This window comes from Hetaerina americana, unplaced genomic scaffold, assembly GCF_022747635.1.
Source record: "Hetaerina americana unplaced genomic scaffold, ioHetAmer1.1.p SCAF_17, whole genome shotgun sequence".
NCBI classification, from domain to species: domain Eukaryota; kingdom Metazoa; phylum Arthropoda; class Insecta; order Odonata; family Calopterygidae; genus Hetaerina; species Hetaerina americana.
In genome coordinates this window covers 10,130,509-10,150,577 of record NW_027286730.1, presented here as the reverse complement: position 1 = coordinate 10,150,577, position 20,069 = coordinate 10,130,509, and the positions used below count along the sequence as shown (strand labels likewise).

The 20,069-nt window shown below is 35.7% G+C and overlaps 1 protein-coding gene across 1 annotated transcript in view; it reads right to left on the bottom strand.

The window, feature by feature from the left end:
* Nucleotides 1-20,069, bottom strand: part of LOC139687163 (phospholipid-transporting ATPase IF-like) — a 120,447-nt gene that overhangs the window by 17,266 nt on the left and 83,112 nt on the right. The window contains exons 3-13 of the mRNA XM_071584295.1: nucleotides 14,797-15,015; nucleotides 10,956-11,045; nucleotides 10,620-10,787; nucleotides 8,277-8,429; nucleotides 6,744-7,062; nucleotides 6,562-6,610; nucleotides 5,495-5,595; nucleotides 4,611-4,730; nucleotides 3,813-3,928; nucleotides 2,036-2,200; nucleotides 935-1,182 (exon numbers count right to left, since the gene is read on the bottom strand). Of these exons, the coding sequence (XP_071440396.1) occupies nucleotides 935-1,182; nucleotides 2,036-2,200; nucleotides 3,813-3,928; nucleotides 4,611-4,730; nucleotides 5,495-5,595; nucleotides 6,562-6,610; nucleotides 6,744-7,062; nucleotides 8,277-8,429; nucleotides 10,620-10,787; nucleotides 10,956-11,045; nucleotides 14,797-15,015 (1,748 nt within the window). The remainder of the gene's footprint in view (nucleotides 1-934; nucleotides 1,183-2,035; nucleotides 2,201-3,812; nucleotides 3,929-4,610; nucleotides 4,731-5,494; nucleotides 5,596-6,561; nucleotides 6,611-6,743; nucleotides 7,063-8,276; nucleotides 8,430-10,619; nucleotides 10,788-10,955; nucleotides 11,046-14,796; nucleotides 15,016-20,069) is intronic.

Genomic DNA, 20,069 nt, shown 5'->3' with positions numbered 1-20,069 from the left:
AATAACTCTTCAGTTAATACAAAAAAGATGAAAATGAAAGTAGGAAATCTGACTTTACCATGAGAAAAAATATTGCAATACATCTAATTCTACCATCAGGAAAATTTCAATAGGGAAGTTCTGATGGAAGACCCATCATGGATATTTTCCATGATAGCACTAGTATGGCTATGCATAGATAGTAATAGTATGGCTATTCTTTGATTTTCACTTGATAATAGATTTATCTCATTTAACGAATAAAATGTCTTATTTCACTACATAGATTATTTGTTTATACACATATTTTTGAGATGATACACGAAGTTTGAACTAATGGTGGAAAACTTTTTGTGATGCAAACGGTATCATAATTTTTCTTTAATTTCACCAATAGTCCAACTTTTTAATGTAATTTCTAGTTACAAAATCACAAATCTATCATTTCACTGTTGCCTATTCATCTAGTTTTTACTTTTAATTCCTTCAATATTTGCTATTGCAAAATATGCCATTTCAATTTCACATCATACTCCATACATAACTCTATGTTCAACTCATGAAGAAAATATCAAAGTCTTTGAATCTTTCTTTGAGTATTAAAAATAGATTTCCACCAAGTATTGGCCTCGGCCATCTCTCAAATTTATGTTCAATCATATTTCCCCGACACATTCTAGTGTTTTGATTGAATCACCTTCCTCTCTCCTTGCATCCTAAACATATGCCATCAGGTTTTTAAGTTGTAGGGGAAATAAAAATTTGCTGTTGCTTTCTCAAAAGATTGAAAGTTATTGATTATTGCATTTAAGACTAAGTGAAACAATATGAGTTTCAGTTTAAAGTAATGCTTGACTTCTTAAAAGGAAATTAACAATTAATATAGCTAAACTACTAACTTTTACGTCAAAAGAAGTTAATGTGGCAAAAATAAAGTACAATTCATTGCCCTCACCTGCGGATAGCTTCCAGGAGTGCCTTCTCATCTGGGCTAGATGCCTGGTAGATAAGGGCCATTGGATCTCGTGTTGCCACATCTTCATTCTCCTCATCTCCAACAGTATCTTGCAGATAGCCATTGCTATAATTCATTCTATTGCTATTGCTGTATGCATTATTCTTAAAAGTATCTTCAGCCTTAGTTTTCTCTACTTGGGCGGTATGGCACAGAGCAAGTGCAACAAAAAATTCAGTTATTTCTGCCTGGAAGATATAAAAAACATAAACGAAGATTAAATAGTAAATTATATTAATTCATGCATGCATGTTAAAAATATTAGTGGCATACTAGTTATGCATTGATTTTACTATCCATTAATATTGACTGTGTATATAACAAACAAACAGGAATACATGTGATTGGCCTTAACAAGTAACATAAATGCCAGTATTAAGAAAAAGATGATACGTTTCTGTTATGTATTTATATTCATCCTATCATCCTCTGATTTCAATTTCAGGTAACTGAGATTTTTGAACTAAAAATGAATCAGTTCCATTTTATTTTATTATCATGGTAGAATTTTACTGCATCACATGTATTAGGAAAATTAAAACTGATTTTACTAAATCCTATTGGTTAAGGAAAATGTATAATAGTCTTTGTCACCCTTATTATTCTCAGATAGTGTTAATCCCAGGTTTTTGCAACTTTTTACTATTTGGTTATCTAATGTAAAATCCCTTCCTCATTCATCTGTTACTAAATATTCAGTAAATGTATATGTATTCCAGGTGCCCATTTTCCCAAGTCCCATCTTATGCCTGAGTCCCTCCCAATAGCTCATTAAAAAGAACCAGTTCCATCATATAAATCTAATGGAACAATAATGTATTTTAACATGATAGCAGTAATGGTGGATTTAAAAAAAATTAATCATGACTAGTTTCTTTAGATGAATGACTTTAGAAATGCTTCTCGCCATTTTATATACTCATAATAAGATCAATTTTCAACTCTTTATTTGGGAATATGAGTACATTATGAGTATATTTTTCTGTGAAACAGCTGTTATGTGTGATGAAATCATTCATCTCTTGGTCTTGTTATACTCACACTATGATATGGGATCTCAATTCCATTTTCTTCTCTCCCATCAGGTTCAAGCTTGATTAGGTGCCCTTTTGTTTCCACATATGTTTCCCTGTTAATTGAGCATCGTTGGAATTCCATCAAATTCTCTGTAAGTGTTCCTGTTTTGTCAGTAAAAAGATATTGGACCTATCAAAAAATGAAACTATTTTAATCCAATTGAAAAACCAAAGTCAAAGTATAGAGTAATTAGTGAACCATAACCACACCTCATTATGTACTAAATAAATAGCTAATATTATCTTGTTCTATTCATTATTTAGGGAAATATTAGTACGAAAGCAACATGTAAGCCTTAGGTCATATTCAGCCATGCAGCCTTTTAGTTATCATGTAAAAACTCCTCTACTTTTGCCGAGGTAGCGGGTGCAACTTCCTTTGTCTTGTTATAAATGAAATTGACAAATTAAAATCTTTTTTGTTGAAATAAAATGGGACATTGACTGATTGATACACCTATCTTTGTGCTGATATTTATAGATGACTAATATTTTTATACAGTGTATTTATACTATGGTTTAAACAATACCTAGCACATCTGGTCAGGAGTATAAATGCCATGTGTCAGTAGGGAGGCTATGGTTTGGTGGATTACTCTTGGGTACCAATAGTTTTTTCATCCAATGATTTACATTTTGCCTTAATAATTGGTGATTCTGGCTGGATGGTTGAATGGTAAGGAGGCAGTTAATTTCACTATCTACCTATGGTTTAGATCTAATGCCTGATGCCTGGCACGGCTTGGGTAAAAAGCTGTGGTGCCCAGAGGAATCACATGGAATGCAACTTGGACCCTCCAGACAATAGCCTAGCACCCCACCAACTGGTATGCTATTAACTGATAATGTGAATTCATAGCTTTTTAATGGAACACAAATTAACTACTATATCCACATGACTGTGCTGCAAAATGTGGAGTCTGACTGACCAATTTATCAATGACAGATTTAGACTTAAGTTTGCACATATGTAAACGTGTTCAACTGTATTTTGAATATTTTTACTCTGAAAGAAATTCATTATTGTATCACTGTTAATAGACTTAAGGACTTCCATAAAAATCATTCATCCTATTCTCTAGATTTGAGTTTGCAAAAAACACACCATTGAAAAATACCATAACATGACAAACAATCTTTTTAGATGCTATGATTTTACTGCTGAAGTAGTTTGGCTACTCCACCAGTGTTATTTGCTTTCATATAAACCCTAGTGACACTTTTTAGTCTTCTTGTGTGAAAGCTTTATAATTTTTCATTGATGGATCCAATCTAGCCTAGAATATGTACCTATTTTTTTAGATACACATAATTTTGCATGAGGCTTTAGTGAGTTTGCAATTTATTGATAAAGAGCATTAATATATGTGCTCAAATACTAGGTCTTACATCATCTTTTTACTTTATATTATTAGCAATAATTTTGCCTTTCAAAAGTGGTGCCCTTAAGTTAGTCACCTTACCTAACTAGTTAACAGTTGTATAAAAGTTAACCGTTTGTTCTGAAAAAATATTTACACATTTTTGGAAAATAATCATGTCAGTTGAATATTTTCTGAATCTTGAATGCGATTGTAAGAATGTCATTTATAAGAGAGAGAAATCATAATGAAAAAATCAAAATGCACTATTGAAATTTAATTTCTCATACTGAAGAAAAGTGCCATATGATGTGCAAAAAGCATGCAGGTCTACGTAGAAAAAATGAGGAATGGTTGCCATGAATGGCATATAGTTCATACCTGTCCCAACTCCTCATTCAAGTCTGATGTATTACACACAGCAGATTGCTGTGTCTTTTCACAGAACATGTCTGCATCCCAGGTGAAGAAAAAAGTTCCAAGAAATTTCTGCAGCTCTGGAAAATAATAAGAATCAAGTTGGAAGCCTTATTATGGATTATTAACAATTTGACAAAAAAATTATTAGGCACTATTTTTGTCATTTATTTAAATTATTATTTTGTAAATAAACGATTTTCCTTTGGTAACAAAATGATTGAAAGCAGTATTTTTTGTAGCTTGCTGTTTCAATTTTACTTTCAAAATGAACAATTTATATTAAAGTTAAATGTTAAAAGGAATACCATTTAGGATATCAGTTTAATATGTATAGGCATTTACAAGGAAGGCCCTTGCAAAGAATTAATGTGCTAACTGTTATCCTTCATTAATACTGTTCAGTAATTTGCAAGTTTCTTGTTTCAAAAGTATTACTAAACATTCATTAATGGGGAGCATATGGATTTATGTTTGTTCTTACAATTCAATGGTAGCTTCGGCATATCTGATATGAATAGGTTTTATCCATGAGCTGTATGTTGATCCTATTTGTTCTCATTTTTGTTATGAACTTTATAATCTCACAGAGATACTAATATTAAATGCATAATTAATATTAATATATTTATTAATTAGTAAGTAGCTAAATTTACTGAAATTATGAGTGTATTTAGCATATGACATAAATGATATAAGTAATGAATCAGAAAGATAACTTTTAAAATGTAATGATCAAATTCATTTTAAACTTTTACTTACCTATTGTAACATAAAGTGATATAGGGATGAGGTAGTTGTACAATATTATGAATGAGAATACATCTTGAACTACTGACACAGTAGTAGCAATTTTTTTTGGCTCTCGTAGAGTTACATTGGCTGTAAATAAATAATAATTTGATGAGTATGTGCTATATATGTCAGTAAAATTGATGAGAATGTAAATAACCCCTATGTAATGGGCAGTTATATATTACTGCTCATTAGGCTACATAAAAACATTGTATTTTTATAGCTATTTCAAGAAGTTTTTATCTAGGTGAGAATACCTATTTAGCTTTGATATTTTTCAAAATTCTTCATGACCAAACCAAACAGACTGTTTGATTCATGAAACATTAAGAACCAGTGCCTTAACATGTATAATTATTCTGGCAGGAAAACCACCAGATCTACTGAAATTATCACCAAATTATATTTCAATAGGCATAAATTTAGTATTTAATGGGTTTTAAGGCATAAATATCTATTAATTAATACTTCATTCACAAATAAAATTTGATGCAATGGTTTGTTTCGAAATGATGTGGTGTTTAGCTGAGATTTGTTTCTACACTGGAGATGTACACACTATAAAAATGGTATATTGCTAATTCATTAGTCTTTCAATGGTTTCCTTATTTATAATCACTTGTAACTGCATAAAATATGTACCTCTATTGTTGGGATTGAAAAACTCGTAATTCATTTCCGTACACTTTTCTGTTTGGATATGTGAAAATGGATACAAAGTTATTTACTCTTAATATTCATTATTTCCACTGAGTGACAGCCACATATATTGAGTTCATATGCAGCTATTGTTAGCCTCTCTCTCATCTAGCTCCAACTGTTTAAATAGTGTATGTTGTGACATTACTTACTTGATGCATAACTCTTATCCTGCGTTAACTTCAGTGCTAGAGATACCACAACTTCAATCACCATTATCACAAGGAAGAAAAACAAAAATCCATTGATGGCCCTGATTGAAAATGATAAAAATTACCAATATTAATTATTTTATAATTTATTGAATAAATATATTTTCTTGTTGGTGAATTCAATGTCTGTTCCAAGCATTAACAGTTCTTGTATGGGTAATGGGAGTACATTTGGATTATAAAAAAACACAAAATGAAATCTCAGTTCAGAAAATTTCAATCAAAGCTTTGCATTAACTGAAAATCATACTGTTGTGGCTTAAGTTTTATCCAAACTATGTCCTGAGTCCAAGGATGAATATTTTTATCCAAAGATAAAAGTGTCAATGGGGTATTTTCTGGTTAGTTCAGGTCATGTGTTGTGGTAACTCAAATTACTTTTGTGCACCATATTGTTTGGAGTTTGAAATATATAAAAAATTATTGTATGTAGAATTGAAAAATGCCTAGAGAAATAACTTTTCCAAAGGTGGAGATTGAAAGAAGAGGACAATTTTAAAGTCAGAAAAATGCCAAAATGAGGCAAAATTAAATGTTTATTGATTAATTTAAAGGTGCTTGATACAGTAAGAAAAGAAAATTTCTGTTTATGGAAGAAATTTTCATTAAAAAAATAATTTTTTGGTGAACAATGGCCATTGAGTAACTGGAAACTTTGCCTGGTATTGGCTTATCTACACAGATATTATTTGAATAATATTTTTGCCTCTTTCTACTATCTTTTTCCTTTTGTTACATATATTTCACCAATTTTTGTCCCATATGTACATATATTGCACCATACGTATGTGTCCCTTTACCTTTCCTACAATTTTATAACTTCAAATTAAAGCCAGCTGTACTGTCCTAACAGTACCTATCTTAAAAAGTTCAATTATTGTATTTCTGTCAACCATTTTTTCCTTATAAGCTTGCCAGGAAATTAATACACACATACATATATTTGTTAGCATATAATAAAAAATTATATTTACCTTTCAATTGATGAAAATTTATTTCTTGTGAGTTTTGAATTTAATGATAATTTTGTCTCTTGTCCAGTATAAACTGCACATCCTAGAAAGAATAATTATTAGCATATTATTTTTAAGTTTAGAAATGAAAACACTTTCCTTTCATTTTTCAAAGACTTATTTTAAGAGACTCACTATGTGTAGCATCTCTCTTTGATGACTAATGGCAATCTTACCATAAACATATTCAGTATTCTTTAGGCGTGCTCCTCTCAATAGCAAATTGTCAATGGACAGGGAAACTTTTGGTTCACTCTGGAGTCTGGCCTTCAAAGATGTCTGAAATACAGCCTTTTCTTCATTGTGGTTCCCTGAGGCACCATTATGATTGTTATTTTTAACTGAGTTGGGTCCATTGAGGAGTTCTATTGTACCACTGAAGTTGTACAAATCAGCTGTTGGTTCCTCACAGACTATTTTAATTTTTGATTTGGCCAGTTGCAGTTCAACATCTGTACCTCCTAAAAAACGTAGGGGTCGAGGACATTGAAGAGTCTGAAACCAAGTGTTTAACATTAGCGAGTTAATTAGTTGATTATTTTTTATATAAAATCAAAAAATCAAATGCAGAAAGTTGCAGAAAAAGTTAATTAGTTTTTTTAGGGATAATAAATCTCATTTAAATGGTGGGAGATTAATGAAAATTGATCAAATGTTGTAAATTGTATTATGCTTTCGATCAATATGTTACAATGTAGTAGACTTTAGGAACATGGTGTAATGAAGTCATGTGTTCATTTATTGTGAATTGCAAGATATTGAGTAAATAAAATAATAAATATTTGATTACAAGGAATATGAATGAGAGAAGGGAATAGAAGAATGTGAACATAAAATGTCAGAAGAAAGAGTGAAAGGCTTAACTGGAAACTGAGACAGCAAACTGAGAGTCCAAAAATAATATGGTGGGATGAGCAGGACAAATTTATGGAGAGTTTACATGTAAGTGACCTTTAATGTGAAAATAAAGATCCTCTATACACGTAATACAGATCTTGTGGGCAAGTGATTTTCTGGTAATAGAGATTTTACGCTTCTTTGAATTCTTATTATTGTAAATTTCATTCTAATATTTCGGTAAATTGGTCTCTTATCGTAAAAAGTGATATTTTAAATGCATAAGCTGAAGCCCAAAAAATATATCATATACCTTTGTTAGGATACCACGATCGAAAGAATAGCCGTTTTTTATGTGAACAGGTTCTGAATAAGGAACGGGTATGCGCTGGTCTGTCAGAGCACCTGATCAGACAAGTATGGCCGTGCGCCCCTGCGAGATAGGCACTTGCATGGCGTGTAAGCAGCGCTGGAACGCCATGTCTTGGGGAGTTGGTGCCGCTGTCGTTTTATCTTTATAATAATCCTATTTTCGTCATAGTTTAAAACTGTTTCTCAATCTTTTCCCAAAAAAAAACAATATGTGAGAGTGGCATCTTCGATTGAAATCACACATATAGAATCTTTCATCAAAATTTCTTGCAAATCTCTCTGAACATCACCAATTGTGTAAAGAAAATTTTACGGAGCAAAACTCAGAGCCATTAATATTTTTTCGAACGCTTCCGATTGATGAATCGTGGAGGACCGACTTAAATCGACCTAAAGTCTTTGATATTTTAAAACGAGTTTTTAGGTATAATTTACAAGAAAAATCTAAAGGTTACATAGCATCAGCTTTACAACTCAACATTAATTGAAATGAGACTTACTTTCAAATTAGTTTCCCCGTCAAGGTTTGCTGTGGTGACGTGTGCTTTCCCATCCTTTCGACTGCTGGCAAACAAAATCATGTCACATGGTAAATCTTCTCCATCCTCCACACGTATGATGTCACCGACCATCAGATGCGAGCATTCTGCAGTCTGTAAGATCGAGTTATAAAAATAAACGGTAGCAACTAGACAAAACTTATGCGTAGTCCTTAAGATGTGAAGAAAAGGCAGCCTGACTGCATTTAATAGTTTGAAAAGTACATCATACATCTCGAATTTCCTGCGCTGAGATTATATTTTTATCGTAAAAGATTGGAATTCCTGAGAAAAAAACCCTCAAGGGCATATCTTTAACCTGAGTTTTGATTTAATTAGGGAAGACGAAACCCATCTGTCCCGATCCCCTCCGGTTTGAGAAATCCACATTCTGTTTAGGAATTTCCCTCCTTATGCTATCAATAGTTTTCCACAAAGTTATGACTTTAGTAAAACGACATATTTACTTCATCTGGTAGAGAGTAGATGCATAATCAGGATTTAAACCTTGAAGCCGAAGAGTTATGGCAAAGAGCTCTACCCAATGAGCTACCATATCAATGATACTAATATATATAGTACACTTCAGAAATTATCACGGGACTTACACTAGGAAACAATTGAAAATTAAATCTTCCTCATCAAAGTAGTTAAATGCAGCAACATAATTTTTTTAAATACCAAGAAACTGCAGGAGATACTGCAGCAGTAACTTTTATCGAAGTCGGATGAATATATATATGCTAATATGCATTTCAATGCAAACATTTCAGAGTGTAAAAATCATTCGCCTTGACCGGGATCAATGAGAATGATTTTTACACTCTGAAATGTTTGCATTGAAGTACATTTTTCACTTGATAAGAACGTCTCAGCCATTTTTTGCACAGTAGATCAAAAGATTAATTAATAGCCAATGAAATTTTGGAAGACAGGTGATATAAATATGCGCGGAATCGATTTCCTCGATAGCCGAAGTGGTTAAAGCATCGGCCCCGTAAGTCGGAAGACCTGGTGTTCAAGTCCCGGCCAAAGAAATATTTTTGCGCTTGTGATGTGCTAGTTTCCGCCTTCCTCACCTCCCCTGTATTCGTCCTTTATGTGTTCCTATCCCTTTTCTAAGTCTATATCCATGTGAATGATTATATATATATATTATATATATATAATCATTATATATATATATATATATATATATAACTGAATACCCTCATTTAAATATCTATACATGTACGTGTGTGTTTACTCATGCATGTGGTTGGGTGTGTATTTACAAATGCAGGTAGATGTGTGTATGATTGGGGATAGACTGTTGAAGAATGTGGTTTGGAAAGAATGTTAGGTAAGCGAATTAGGGGAGGAAAAATGGCCATGTCGGACGGAAGGAAGGGAGGCAGGAAGTAATGGTGAAAAGAGGAAGGGCTTATTTGTAGTGTAAGGTGATACGATGTCATGTTAGTTGAAACTTAGAAATGTACCGATGGTTAGTCAGAATGTCCATCCAAAACCTAATTTATCTGGTAGGCTACTATCAAAAAATTTTCATGTGTATGTTTTTGTAGAAAACCTCAGAAGCGGATGATATAAAAAACACAAGTATGACCGCCTTAAGTCTGTGGGAGTTAAGAATCTGGTGGAAGAGCTTTATTCTAAGATGGATGGGTCAAACTCTTTTAGTCTGTTTCGCATTCTGTGAGCTCTGAGAAAATAGCGGGTAATTAAATAGAAATTGTTACCTAATTCGCAAAATAATACATTACCAATGTTTATAAATGGATCGATATTTCATAGAGTTTTCCCTGTATTCCGCCGAGGTTAAATGCTTATCAAAATGATACTTTAAATATAGAATTTTAATTTTTCAATCCATTTTTCATTTTAAAGGACCGTTATTCAAAAGGTATTGACAGGAGGGCGTGGGTTTCACTACATATTTCCTTATCCTACCTCGATCATGAATCCTATTACTAATCTCTCCACGCAATAAATTACCATTCTCAAATAGACTACGGTTAATACTCACGTCCTGTGAGTTATAGGCTTTCCCATTCAATATTTGATCTAGAATATTTCAGTTTAAAAAATGATTGCGTAATTTTATCCATGGCAATCTTGAGGAATCATTGACACTGCTAAATAAACATTTTTCTATGCCAATTTCAGCCTCATCAAATGAAAATACCATTAAATTTGTGGTTAATTTATCCAAACGCTTCAAATCAAAGATCACAAAACGTGTACAGTTAATGACAAAATAGTTCAGAATGAAATATAAAATTTTATATAATATAATATATTACTTACCATTCTTTTTCCATTGGAATCGATTATACTTGTTGGCGCTTTGTTCACCTTTGCATCAGATCTGTGCCGCAACCAGTCTTCGTAACCTTGTTTAACTGCTGTGACTAATATGACAAATGCCAGTGGTAAGATACTGGTGGTGGCTGATACAGGGCTGTCAGTACTGATCTGAATATTTTTCGAGACGAGTAAAAATATTAAACATGGTAACATTAAAAATATACACAAAATTCATTTTTTTGTGGGAATTCCAATACAAATGAGCAATATTGAAAAATGTATCACTAAGATGTAGTGACAGAATTCAAGAGACAATTAGAAGAAAAGTATACTCACTTGAATTATAGTGATGCATAAAAAATAGAAGTTTGCTATCCGGCGGAACTGCTCGAATAGGTTTATTGGAATAAAATTCCAAATAGTGTACTGTAAAATAAAAAAAGATATCAAAGCTAAAATAGCCAGTTCGGCAAAAATAATCGCGTCTGTACCCATAACAGTTTGAAGTAATTTCCAATCAGACGCATAAAGTAACTTCACATAGCAGAAACAATTAAATGCAAAGCTCTAGAACATTGATTTATTGTAATACTACTGAAGTAGTAATTTTTATAACTGCAGCGCATGACTTAGAGGAATTTGAAAATTATTGTTATTATAGTTTTCTATATGAAGGACTTCTCTCACAGCAAAACCTTACCAAAAAACAATCTCAGCAAGAAACGTTACTCATGAATTTAACAGTACACCTTTCATCGTATTTGAATTTTATTTGACAAATTATTTGCTTATTTTTATACCAACGTGAAGATATTCAATAAATATAAAAAACATGTAATAAATGATAAAAACTGACTTTTTATGTTAGGCAAAATGACATGATGGCAAAGATGTGAGAATTAAACCTATTTTTTGAACTTTACCGCACTAAATCATTGGAGTACGCTGAATCAAATTTCGTTTCTTAATAAAAAATCGATGAAAATGATCGGGTCTATTTCATGCACAGTGAGGGAGATTTTCAGAAGTCTTTCTTTCTTGACTTGGAAGAAAGCGACTAATTCTACACATTTTATGAAGCGCTGCCCCAAAAATTAAGAAGTGGAGTTATAAATTGACTTCACATTAAACTAGCTTCAGATATCAGGGGGGATTTAGAGTGGAGGAGAGTTCAGAGTGTGGACAGACTTCAAAGTGAGACGGAAGTTTGACAAATTATTTTTTTTTAATAGCTCTCAAAGATATCCAGATATAGGAAATGGAAATCACAAACGCGGTATGAACTTTCAAATACAAATTTGTGAATTACTTTCCTAGGCATAATTAACTCGATATGCTAAGTTGTCCGCCCAATAACCTCATTGCATATCCACGTACCACATAAATTCCGCCAATTAACGCGTTTTAAATTTACCTTCCCACACAGAAATGTTGTTCGTCCTTTATTGGTACGGTTTGTAGCTGTTATCTGCATAATATACTACCTTGATCAAAAAGTTCCCGGAATAACCACCGTGTGGCGCTCCCATCGTTCCGATTTGAGTTCTGTTTTTTTTGTTAAATTGGTACATCTGTTGTTGATATTCCCTTTAAATCTTAGTGTCATAACTTGACATTTGCAAAAGTTACGTAGCCAAGAGTACATCTATCTCTGTGTGTGTTGGCGATTTTTTACAATTGCAGAAATGGATTTAAATTTGCAACAACGAATTTGTATTAAATTTTGCGTAAAAAACGGATTTAGTGGCGCACGGACGTTGGAAATGTTGGAAAAGTGTTTCGGCAACGATTCTCTAAAAAAAAACGGTCGTTTACCAGTGGCACGAGCGGTTCAGAAGTGGTCGTGAGTCAATCGAAGATGATGAACGCAGTGGCAGACCATCGACATCGAAAGTCGGTGAAAAAATTGATAAAGTAAAAGAAATGTTGGTCAATAACCGCAAATTAACCATCAGAGAAATAGCGGAGGACTTGAACATTGCCTATGGATCCGCCCAAGACATTGTGGTTAATGATTTGGGTTAGCAGCAAAGTTGGTGCCAAAAGACCTCAATTTCATGCAAAAAAGAGACCGTGTTGACGTCGCAAAAGACATGATTTGCGAGGCTGAATCCGATCCCACATTCATCAAAAGGATCATTACTGGAGACGAGACGTGGGTTTATGAGTACGACACGCAATCCAGACATCAGGCAAGTGAATGGCGTTCACCAAATGAGCCGAGACCAAAAAAACCACGTCGTTTTCAGTCAAAAAAGAAGGCAATGCTGACGGTTTTCATGGATTACAACGGTGTAGTGCATCATGAATTTTTGCCAGAAGGCCAGACAGTAAACAAAGAGTATTATTTGGGCGTTATGAGACGTTTGCGTGAAGCGATTCGCCGAAAGAGACCAGAAATGTGGGCAGAAAACTCGTGGATTTTGCACCATGATAACGCACCGTCGCACAGTGCTATCATTATTCGTAATTTTTTGACGAAAAATGCAACAAATACCATCCAACAGCCACCGAATTCACCTGATTTGGCTCCCTGTGACTTCTTTCTGTTCAATCGAGTTAAAAAACCATTACGGGGAACGCGTTTTAGCAGCCGAGAGGAAGTAATGGAAAAATCGCAGGAAGCACTGATGGACATACCGAAAACCGAATATAAAAAATGTTTCGAGGATTGGATCAAGCGCTGGCATAAGTGTGTTGCAGTCGATGAGGATTACTTTGAAGGGGACAATATAGATTTAGATGAATAAACTTGTATTTTTAATTTTCTGAATAAATTCCGGGAAATTTTTGATCAAGGTAGTATGTAGGACTTAAAAAAGTGTAATCTACTCCCTAAGTAAATTGGTTATGATGCAAACTGCATTTAAGCCAACGTGCGAGAAATATGAGGTGTGATCGATACGTAACCGTAAATTGAGTTATTTGGAAAATATTTTATTTATTCGTCTATATTAATCAAAACTTTGAAGTAGTCCCCACTAGATATGACACACCTATGCCTGCGCTTTTTTCAATTTTTGAAGCATTTATGATAGTCGATCTTTGGTATAGCTTTCACCTCTCACAGAGATGCGCTTTCCATCTCATTTATGCCCATAAAACGACGGCCCTTTAAAGTTCACTTTATTTTTGGGAACAGAAAAATGTCATAAGGGACCATTTCTGGCAAACATGGAGGCTGAGATATCATTACAGTACTGTATTTGGGGTAAAATTAACGGGCAAGCAGTGAAGTGAAGCAAAGAAGCATTATCGGGGAGTAAAAGCCATGAATCGTTATGTCACAAATTCAGGTGTTTTTTCGCATTGCTTCACGCAAGCAGCGTCGAACTTGTAAGTAGTACTCTTTATTGATCGTTTGACCATATGGCTAGGACTCATGGCGCACTATGCCGTAAACTATGCACTATGCAAAATTACACAATTCCCTTTAATTTTTAAACACACCTCGAATGCTCGTAATCCCCACTAAATAAAATGCAATGACTGAAAGGTTATGTTAGTTGCCCGTAATATTTCCCATACCTCTTGGTCGAAACAGTGAGGGAGAGGGTTGATGACTAGCTATATAACTAGCATTAGATAATGCTACGAAATGATGAGCATAAGAAGCTTGAAAATCTAATGAGATGAAATTCGAAAGCACTACTCAAGGCGCCAAGTACCCACAGATTTTGGCCGTCTAGTGATTAGTGTGCGGAGCTACTTACTATAAGAATGATACTATTCTGTGGTCACCGCGAATAGCCCCTTATGAAGTTGTGTCGTCCGTGATCAGTTAGTGACCGGCATCTATCAGGTAATGCAGTCGTCCAGAAATGCGCCTTTTACAAAGCTTCAAAGCTGATGAATTAATGTATGGGAGCCAAACTGCTCCATAAAAGAACTTCTCAAAAATCCAATGCCAGCTAATTTCCTGATCGTCCCCACTGGTTTTTTCTATGCATGATATTATTTTAGGTAATTTCAAAGAAAATGAAAGAGGCTTCTGAATCTTTGAATTCAAGTTGATTTTAGCAGTAGTGATCAAATTTTTAACAAATAAATTATGCTCATAATTTTGGAACATCTACGTATTTACTATTACTTATAATAAAAATGAAACCTCTTTTGATTCTCTATTTAATATTCTACGATGCAATGATTCCTTCTCCCATTGTCATGCACGGCTCACCTTGTAAGATATCACACGGTTGTCGCAGAACTTCCGTGTTCTCCACTCCCCTTCATCTTCTCCTCCTCCGTCTCCACCGTCTTGTTCTTCTTCCGCCGTCTTTTTTCCGTTGCTGATGTGCTGGTTCCTCGATTTCCCGCCATGATTCTCTTCGCTGCTGGGTTGTTCCGCTCCCACGCATATTATCCGATTTTCGTGCAACACAGAGCCGCCGTTTCCCTGTAAGAGTAAGGGAGATGTAATTTCAACCTCACCGTCTCAACTTACCAGCTGGACAAAGTGTATTCATTTGATGAGTATAAAGGTTTCGGAATGAATTCGGGGAGTGTAAAGGTAATTTCGGGAATTCAGGGAATCAAGGAATCAGCGAAGAAAGAATTTAGGTGGTTGATGTTATGCTTTAGAGGGGAATAATTCATTTGATGACACATAGCTCTAGGCTGAGCATTGAACTTCAAAGTCAACACAAGTCTAATCCCAGTGATTGATCATTCACTTGTATTTTGTAGCGAACAGCGAACAATAAGCTCAGGGCTTTTGTTGCCAGATATGCCCAGAGGCATTATCCAGATTTGAACCCGAGACATTTCAGTCCAGCATTCGAAAGCTCAACTTATTGGGTTGGCTCGACGTCCGCATTCACTATATTCGACAAAGGCCTTAAGTGGCTTTGTAAACCTCCCATTCAAAAAATATCAGCCTAAATGCTGTTGATCTAGGAATAATTTCAGATTACTCGAGAAGGTTATCGCCATCTCAAGGATTTGGATAATTGTCTGGTCCAGTGCCCAGTACTTGGCCTATCTTGGTTTTTCTACACTAACATGGTCTGTCCCAAAAAATAAGTAAATAATTTCGGGGGAAACTTTATTGCAGATAAAAGTACAAATTATTAAAATTCTTCAAAACAGCACCCTTTTGCATCGACACACCGATGTCAGCGCCTCTGCCACACTTCTGGTACGGTTCCTGGAGGGTGTCGACGGGAATATCTCTCAGGCACCTTGTCACGGCCTCTTTGACATTAACCAGTGGTCCAGAATGGTACTCAAAGGGGTTGTACAAGTACTTGGGTCGTACTCAAAAGCCCATGTCTTGTTACCAGTAACCACCTATGTTAAAAAATTCAGGTCATTTTCACAGTGGTCCAAGAGGTCCAAAGCAAGATTACCACACGATCAGTCTTCTGATAGCACCTCGAAGACCATCTTGGTGCACCTTTATCATGCTTAAATCTTCTGTAAGAATGCAATGCCCTATAGTTTTCTGAATATTCCACTCTGCTAATATCCTGACACTTGGGGGTCAATCAGATTTGAGCTTGTGTCTCACTTTTTGCATATTTTCATCACATTGTTTTGTTGATGGCAGCTAGAGTCCATGTTTCGTACCCAATCCACAAATGTCAATCGTGTAATAGTATCTTATCATAATTAAGCCGATACTTTTCTGGTGTTATGCCAAATATTTTTGGAATGTTTTGTACATGCAACCAAGCATTTTAGTTTTGCTCAGCCTTTCTATAAAAGTAATATTACATCAAGGGATTTGCAGCCAATCACTTCATGGCCTGTGCACTTAATTGCTTTGGAATGGGCGAGAATTTTTCGTGGAAGACTATTATTTTTCCCATTTAACATTACATCCAGGCTTATATGTAAATTTAATTACGAATGGAACAAGTGAGGTGTAAAAAATTATGCATTTTATTCAATAATTTCATCTTGTGTGAAGAGATTATCTAGTAATTGAGGTTATTTGAATACCAGTGTTTCGTAATTTTTCCTTAATTTGAGAGTCTCTATGAATTTGAGGAATACGAAGATAGTATTTGCTATATTAATTAATTGGTAATTACAACCTGTTTTCCGCATAGGGGCAGCATCGGAATACATGCTATGAATTAGTGAAAACTATTCGAGACTTGGATTCTAAAGAATGCAAGGAGCCTTCTCTCTAAGCTTAACCCTTCTTCAGCCCGTTTTCTTTCTCTCCCTCTCAATTCCTAACACCCTCCTTTCTGTTGCATCCTTTACTTCTCTGCTTCTTTATGCTTCTTACGTCCTTTTCTGTCCTTCATCGAGGAGTGTTCATAAACATATCAATCTTTATAGATATTAACATATATACATTAACATAACCTTTTATCCTTAGCCTAAAATCATATCGAGTAAAGTGTCCATCCTTCCCTCTTCCCGACATTCTAAAACCTCCAAAATGGTCATTCTCTTTCATAAGCGACTGCCTCTTCAAACTTTCGAAAGCTAAGATTTAATATATGTTTTCGACGATTCTTGTTTCCAATTTTACTCGGGAATCTTGTTTTATTTCACTCTATGGACTTCACCCTAGAAGTGGCGAAAGGGCTTGTGAGCTCCGATGACCTCTAGAGCTTTGTTGGCGGCAGCAGCTATAATTGCTTCGGGCAAGATTACCCATACCTGTTAGGTGAGGGGGTAGGAGCCAGACAAAATGCTGTTCGCGAAGCGTCTGTTCCTCGGTGACCACGGTCTTTACTTAAACGTAAGGTTGGGAGTCGAAAAGGTTGCCATATTGGATAAAATAAAGGAAGACTGAAAGTATTCGTAATTGAAGAATAGTTTAATGCAGTGCGTGACGTCATTATGGTTTGTTAGACAAAGCCAAGAAAAGTAGAATCGACGACTAGTGTATGTCCATCCAAAACCTATACTAAACCAAATAATTTAATAATTATAACTCAGGCGACTAATGTGTTCGTTCTTCTATGTGAGTGAGTATTTTCTAATGCAATTGTACTACTGCCGTCCTCCATACTCTTCCCATTTCCGTTCTAATTGTCTTATGCTTGAAAATATAAATTGCTCCAAATACTTTAGTTCTTTTCAAGATAGCCCTGCCACGCGATAACGTGGCGGAGAATGAATTATAAAGGGTGCAGTGCTTTATAAGATCTCTCAAAAGTACAGGAAAAAGTTATTTAATAAGATTATGGAAGTATCTGATGAGATGAAAGGACATATTCAATATAAATGAATTCACCCTGAATCTATCAAGCTTCAACTACAGTAATTAAGAATAAATTGAGATGGTGGTGGCTTCCCGATGAGAAATAAAAGAGAGGGCAGGTAGGGCGGCAGGGAACCAGGTGAGAGGAATCATGATGAAGAATCGCGAGAAATTGCTCCCGGCAAAAATGAGAATGATAATGGATATTTGAGAGCACATTAGAGTGGAGTTAAACGTGGTAGAAGATAGCGAAGATAATCTATCCCGGATATGTGGCACCATGGCGGAGGACGATTTGCGCTAAATGTACCGATGAAGTACTTCAATAGATATCTGAAAAGTAGGTGAAATATCACTACAAAAGGTAACGGAAGGATCAGATAAATAAAGAGATAATATAAGAGGAACTGCGCTAAATGCTATTTAGTTTAGTTCCACTTTCACATCAGTCATCAACCCGAAGTTAGGCTGTCGTTGGATTGCCGTAGTGATGGAAGGTAAGCACCGGATAGTTGTGACGGATTATGAGATACGGTTCTATGATGACAAAAATAATCGATCAATCCTAAGGTTGGTTTGATTGGCTAAAGCTCACCGGGTACTAACGTTGAGTGACATTCATATATCCGGGAAGAGAGGGGCTCCTTTCCCTGCCCTACCACTGGGTCTGTCACGAAGTTCTATGATTGCCAACGGCCTTTTACCTTTTAAGGTAGGTTTTAGATGAACAAACCTGGCTAGCCATAGCTACATTTCTATCTAATTTTACACAAAATAACATGAAATCCTACAATACAATAAACACTTGTTCAAATCAACATACTTTCTGCCTCTTGGCCTGTTGAATTGAATGAAAGGAGAGAGAATATATGCCATTTTGAAGAAATGTTTATTGTAGTACATCGCGTTACGTTGTTTCATGTTTAGTGAGGCTTATAAATGTAGTGGTGGTCTGGCAATCAGAAAATCGTAACACAATTGATTTCTACATGGGGTTGTCCTAAGGTGTCACTCAGGATTTACACTCGACACTCGGCGATCAGTAGCCGTACCTACCAGCCTACCAGGGCCATTCTGACGGCGTATACAAGAATAATTAGAAGTAATAATAGAGAGACCTGGGAAAAGTCAAACCAAATGGGGTAGAAGACAGCGAAAGAGAAGGGGATGTCGTCCAAGGACCAACCTGAAAGCGAGCGGCGGACGACGGGGTTGGTGACGGCGGGTAACGGGCCGGGTGCGGGCGGCTGCACCTGGACCTTTGCCGGGCACTCACCGCCACCCATCCCGCCCTCACCAGCCCCACGCGCTCCTCTTCCTCCTCGACTTCCCCGTCTTCGTCGGTGGTGGCCTCCGCCCACGGCCGATGCATCACTCCCCACAAAAGCCCTTTGAGTGGCACGAGGAGGCGTCCACGGTGGGCGTGGCACATGCTAATTGCAGCCGCGGAGCAAAACAAGGCAACAGGCGTGTGGGTCATAAGTGGCGAGCAAGGAGTCGCGATTCAGTTGCGACACCGAATGCAGGTGTCTTTTCCGCGCGCTGCTTTGAAAGTGCGTTATGTCTTTCCGGGAAGCGCGGTTTTTATTCATCTTTATAGGAATTATTCGCCAATCTTGGGTGTGATACCTCCAAAAACTCTCGCTCAAACGTTCCATCACAGGAGTGAGCAGTTTTTCCTTGAGTTCGCCTATTTTCTTACTGCCTGCAATGTTATCCTTTCCAGTGAAGTAAAGCTTTGATAATGTGCCCAAAATCTTCCGGAATATGCTTATACTATGCCAAAAAATTATTTTACAGCAGCAGTGTCGGATCAGAATACAGAAATTGCTCCATTTTTTATCGCTAAATTTCTACGCTTCATTGCAATTTAGTTATCACGCCACCCTGGTAATCAACTAGACGGTTGGTCGTAATGGGACTCACCTTTAAATAGGCTCAAAGGGGTGTTAAATTCGCTCATTAGCGTGGGTGGGCCAATCCCTTTTCCTGTGCCACCTCCTGATCCCACATAATTCTGGTATCTAACCATTGTCACTCGGACCTTTATACGTCATCGTTGAAGGGAAAGTTCCGTGATTTAGACCCCAAGTTCCTCAATTCATTATCGAAATGCACTTTCCACTCAGCTACCTCGTTGCCTCTATGCGTTTGTAATACACGTTTTTAATGAGGAGAATTATTTTTTGCTATTGAATGCGAACTATAATTTTGATGATTGCTCATGAAAGTATATAAAAGAAATATATCCCTGAACCGAGTCCCATGAGCAGCTTCTTTTGATC